The sequence below is a fragment of the Nicotiana sylvestris genome, chromosome 1 (assembly GCF_000393655.2).
Source record: "Nicotiana sylvestris chromosome 1, ASM39365v2, whole genome shotgun sequence".
Taxonomy (NCBI): Eukaryota; Viridiplantae; Streptophyta; class Magnoliopsida; order Solanales; family Solanaceae; genus Nicotiana; species Nicotiana sylvestris.
Window position 1 is genome coordinate 112625434 of NC_091057.1, and position 5958 is coordinate 112631391.

General features: G+C 43.9%; 1 protein-coding gene across 1 annotated transcript; it reads left to right on the forward strand.

Moving 5' to 3' along the window:
• The first annotated feature begins 656 nt into the window (after positions 1–656).
• LOC138873398 (uncharacterized) lies at positions 657–1966 on the forward strand. Its single transcript, XM_070151869.1, has 4 exons — positions 657–813; positions 887–1128; positions 1208–1351; positions 1442–1966. The coding sequence occupies exons 1-4, from the start codon at positions 657–659 to the stop codon at positions 1964–1966; spliced, it is 1068 nt and encodes a 355-aa protein (XP_070007970.1).
• Positions 1967–5958: the final 3992 nt, after the last annotated feature.

Here is a 5958-nt window from a genome sequence, read left to right on the forward strand (position 1 = left end):
GGTACCAGTGGCTTGTCCCCAATATTAGGAGAGCGAGATTCGGGTCGCCCTTCCTTGAAGAAAGTCATCACACCGGGAAGACCTCCCAATGTTCAAGGCCATCGAGTGCATATGTTGGGGATTATTTCATCGGTGAGGGAGGAAAACCTCAAGATGATCAGAAAAGAGTGTGGATGGGGAGAGGGCGTGGTCTTGCAAGCACCCTCCCCCGAGTAGAGTATCACGACATACGCTGAGGGGTTCTTGAGTGTGTATGTCCACGTTCTTTCACCGGGTCCCCCGGACCGGGTCGTGCTCGATTTCTGTATGATGTATCAAGTAACGTTGGTGTAGGTTCATCCCTTTCTTTGGAGAATAGTGCAGTCGATTAGATATTTTGCTGACAGGGCCGGGATAGAATTCACCCTTAGCCACCTCGTGAGGTTCTATCTGCCATTGTGCTATCGGGGCTTGATTGCTCTTGAATGTAGATCCGCCCGAGTTCCTGTGATCGGCAGCGAGGGGGATGAGGATCGCAGCTGGATGAATCAGTTTATGTGAATCCGGATGGCCGATGTTATCCTCGAAGAATTTTTGTCGTTCCCTGAGAGATAGAACCTCACTCGTAAGTGCTTCGTTTGAACTGTCTTTTAACTCAGCATGGGGTTGGCCCCGTAATGGTATCTTTCTGCTCTTTGTTTATAGCAACTCATTGGTTGCCCGGTGAGATCCCTGACTTAGCCGAATGGTCCCATAAGCTAGCAGCTTTCTTGACCTACGATAGGCGTCGGTGGCGAGATCTATCAAAGGGGAGATGGGAGGTGAAGCATCATGGTAGGTGTTTGGCATCTTGCCCCCCTAAGGAACGGCTTCCTTCTTGCTGGCTTATTTGATTTATCTGCTGCAGGTGCCGAGAGTCTCTTCGAGGCGAGGTTAAATTCCATGAGGGAGGAAGAGAGATTGTTGGCCTCGGTGTTAGGGGACGCCGGAAAAAGGAAAGATGCCCCGAGGTGCGAGAAGGCCTATGGTGAGGCACCCTTCTCGCAGCAGTTAAGGGGAAGCGATTCGGTTGACCGACAATTTTTCGGGATTAGTGTATCGTCGTATATTGCTTCAGCCTTCGGCGAGGCTCAGCCTTTTGGCCTAATGGTGAGTTTCAGTCACTGTAAGGATGTTTCGGCCCTACACTCCTCTCTTTTCCTTTTGTTCACCTGGCATTCTTTCTCAGACTTTTGACAGGCTCAAAGCCAAACTACTTCATTATGAGGCCCCACTGCGGGATGCTCGAGATAGGGAGAAATCCCTCAGACATCTTTGTGCGGCAAAGGAAAGCGAGCTCATCTCTTTACGGCGTGATATCGACCAGAGTCGGGTCCGGGAGGCCCTTTTGGAGAAATAGGTATCCTATATCTCGTACTGGACTGCATTCCTTTTTTTCCATCTTGACGTGTTGTTGTTTCAGTTGAAGGGCAGGGCGGACGAGCTGGAAAAACTCTGGGGTGAAGTTGGCAAAGCCAAACGTGAATTCATCGAGCTACAGGCACACGTGAATGCCCATTCCGAGGCCAAAGAGAGGGCTCAGACCGGGGCTTCCGCTCTTAAGGCACAAATTCAGGCTGCTCGTGCTAATGACTCTGCTCGGGCGAAGATGATCATAAAACTGTCATCCGAACTTTCAAGGGCCAAAACTGAGATGGTGAATGTTCGAGCCGAGGTTGTGATGATTAATAGCAGGGCGAGGCAGAAAATGACAGCTTATTTGAGGAGCGTCGTTGCCGCTAAAGCCGAGTTGCAAAAAACCCTCGATCGTGCCAAAAATAGCAAAGAGTATGTGAGGTGCAGAGCTCGGAGGGAAATCTTCAAGGAGATTCATGCCAGGGGCTTTGATCTCTCGGGGGAGATCGAGCAAGCCAAAGGAGAGGAGCACGATGCTAAATTTCTGTTGTCTGATGCTGAGGACGATGGGGAGGAGACCGCCGGTCTATAACTGCCGAAAAAGAGTGGAATGATCGTTTCCTGCCTTCTTTGTTGTGTATATACAATTTTCAATATTCTACGCAGGCTGGGGTTGCGCCTTGTCGTTAGTACGTAGCAATAAGAGGGGGAAACCCGCAACTTGTATCTTCTGTATTTTTGCTTGTTGGAATTTCAATTGCATTGATTCGACCCCGGACTTTCCCTAAGGCTTGCATGCTTTAACTATCATCGGGTTCAGTCTCTGAGTTGGGATCTGACTCGAGCTTAATTTACCCTCGAGTTTTGCATTCGTTTGGGTTGGCGATGATGGTTTTTATTTCTTGCCCTTGGGCGTTTGGTTGTTTCAACTTATTTTGGGTCCAGTCTCCGAGTCGCATTGCAATTCAAGCTTTAATTGACCCTGAAGTTTTTTCTTGCCTACATGGGTGGGCAACGATGGCCTTTTGTGCTTCGGGCCGATGTGGCTTAGTAGGTGTGTGGCCCGGACGCTCGCTCGGCTGATTTATAGTGGCATTTATGTCGTGCCCTTAGGCGTGTTATAGTTTAACTATTTTGGGTCCAGACTCTGAGTTGCGTTGCGATTCGAGTTTTAGTTGACCCTCAAGTTGTCAGTTTTGCTGGTGACAATGGCTCTTACACTGTTTAGTCGTAGAGACCATTTAATATGTGGCCTGTAGGCTTGCTTAGTTAACTATTTTGGATCCGGTCTCCGAATCGAGTTACGATTCGAGCTCACTTTAATCCTCAAGTTGTCAATTTTGGTTGGCAACAATGTCTCTTACGCTGTTTGGTCGTAGAGACCTTTTAATATGTGGCCTGTAGGCTTGCTTAGCTGGCGAAAATGCCTCTTACGTTGTTTTTGCCCGTGGGCTTTTTGTAGGCTTTGTTTTTCGCTCGTTAAGGTCTTTTGTAAGATTTTTGCCTGACCCATAGTTGGTTCTGGAAGAACCTCGATTTTAAGTCGTTATCGGCGATATTTCGAGCACTTTGGTAGGTTCATAGCTCATTTTTGCCTGTTGAGGGAAGCCTGTTTTAACTGGTTCTTTCCGAAGTATATTTGAAGTAGTGGCCTGCGATTTTTGTTTAGCGACGGTCGGGTGTCCCCGAGTCGCGTTATTTTGGTTGTATCAGCTATTTTGACCATAGTTATGTGCGTTTCGCCGTAGCCATTTTTGATCCCAAGTGATAGTTCAGGTGTCTTGTTACACCCCAAGTTTTCATACGTGAGAGTACATCGTAAGTCATTGATGTAAGCTCGGAAATGAGATTCTATTTGGAAGCAAATAAAGTAAGTTAATAATGTTACCTTGGAGGTTACAAATATTTAAGATCATGAATAACGATTACCAAGAGGGTTGGAAATCTTAGAAGCTAAACCAATTGAAGAAAATAAGTTTCGTCGAAAGTCGACAAGTTTCGAATGTTATAACATGTACTTTGGGGTGAGACTAGGGTTATTAACATGATAAGGAGGTTATTCTATGAGTTATTTTAGTCGTATGATATTCATTTTCTACATTTTGAAGGCAAGCAAGTTGTGGAACAAGAGTTGGCAAAGGTCATCACAAGTTACATTCATAAATTTGCTGAAATTTAGGTCAAATGTATCTGAGAATTTCTCCAAATATACTTGGAATAATGGGGTGTTCTACCTACCAAATTGAAGGTCTACGAGTCTAGTTTCTAACACATTAAACCGTTTGTCAATACGACATCGGAGTAGAGAGATATTCGCATTTTCGCGAGACCGCGCAAGCAGCTCCCAATGGGACCCACTTAGGCGGTGGTTGACCTACTTCAATTTATAAACGATTTGGACGCCTATTTTTGCTCATTTTTCAACTAAAGTTCGTCTCCAAACTTCTCCTAACCCTCCTAAACATATATCACAAGGGTTTGAAGTGATTCCAAAGTGATTACACCATATTTCAACATCAAAACTTAGTTCTAGTGAAGAACAACACCTCTTTGAGGTTGTGTTGTCATTGAGGATTGTTGTGGGCTGTATTTGGATGAAATTCCAAGTTGTTGCTGCTGTATAAGGTGAGTATAACAACCTACTAATTGTGCTTAAGCTTGCTTGTATGTTGGTTAAGTTGTTAGGATGATAAACTATAAGATAATACTTGGACTAGCTTAAGTCACTTCTATGGTGTTGTATTGCTATTAAGGGTTGTTGTAAAATGAATATAACTTGGATTTTGACTTGAAGTTACTGTAGGAGGTATGTATATTGTGTTCTTGCTTGTGCCTAAGGTTATCTTGATATTTATTAAGTTAAATGGATGGGCTAGACCTGAACTAGTGAATAAAGTTGCTAGTTGGGGATAGTTGAAGTTGTGGATTATTTTCGTTGTTATAAATATATGGTATAATGCTGGAATCATTGATTAATGACTTCATTATCAAGTTAATGATACTTTTATGTTGAAGTAAGAAGTCTATAAGGATTGATAAGGGGTATACGGATTCCAATCGGAGTTTGCCGCTCGTCGTAATGTAGTTGTGACTTGTTGTGGTTATATGGTGTCTTGATATTGATAATTATGTATTGATGGATTGCTCTGGTCATTGTTGTTGGTATATGGTATTGGAGGAGGCCCTTGTTACAATGGAGATGCTGCCCAAATTTACGTAAACGAGCTACTAGCTTAAGTTATAGACTTAGCCTTTGCTCAGCACTGATTTTGAATCTCCTTATACTATGATAGATTGAGTTGACTTGTTTGAAGAGTTGCTTGGAAGGGATTAAGGACTCAACGGGTTTAAGGTATGTTAAGGCACTTTCTTCTTTCTTTTGGCATGGTCTAAAATGAAATGAACATAAACGATACGCTATTTCATAATGACTCTACTCCTAGCAACTAAGGTTGTCCATGTTGTTCTTTCCTTATAAAATTATTCTAAACAAGTGTGTATGATCCTTAAATCCTACTAAGGTTCATATTGATGGTAGGGATGTCCATAATGTTCTTAAGTCACTCCAAAAGGTTTAGAAGATGATTCCATGAGTCTAGCATGCATTATATATAGTATCTATTTTACTCTACCGAGCCGCGCTATAGTCGGCCGGGTACGGCACCTATTGTGCAACCACTGATCAGTTGGGTTTACCGAGCTCCACGTGGCCGGGTACGATTCTACCGAACCTTATGATGGTCGGGTACGCTTTTACCGAGTCCTCTTTGAGGCCGGGTACGATATGATGATGATGCCCACAGAGGCGAATGTTTTAAAAAGTTTATGTATATATATGTATTATGCATTTCATATCAGTAACCCCCAGAGGCACTCTAATGTTACAGGTTGTATCTCCTTTATCTCTCTCTTTACATTACTGTTCTTGTTTATGCTTTCCTGCCTAACATACTCGGTACTTTATTCGTACTGACGTCCCTTTTGCCTGGGGACGCTGCATTTCATGCCCGCAGGTCCCGATTGATAGGTTGACAGTCCTCCTAGTAGGCTATCAGCTCAGCGAAGGTGTTGGTGCACTCCACTTGCTCCGGAGTTGCCTATTTGGTCAGTATGCTTTGGATATGTATTGATTGATATGGCGGGGCCCTGTCCCGACCTTTATGATTTTATGTACTCTTAGAGGCTTGTAGACATATGTCAGGTGTATGGATAATTGTATGGCCTTGTCGGCCTATGTTTCGAGTTTACTAATGGTCATGTCGGCCTTATAGGCCCGTATGTCACATATATTAGTTTGTATATCATGTTGGGTCTTCATATGTTGACTATTCCCTTATGTTTTATTCTTGTTATCTCAGGACGAGTTTTCTAGCTCATTTACTCATGATAACATGATAAGAAAGATATGTTACGTTGGTACTCGGTTGAGTAAGGCACCGGGTGCCCGTCGCGGCCCTTCGGTTTGGGTCGTGACAGAAGTGGTATCAGAGCAGTTCTGTCCTAGGGAGTCTACAAGCCGTGTCTAGTAGAGTCTTGTTTATGGGTGTGTTGTGCACCACACTTATAAGCAGGAGGCTACAGGGC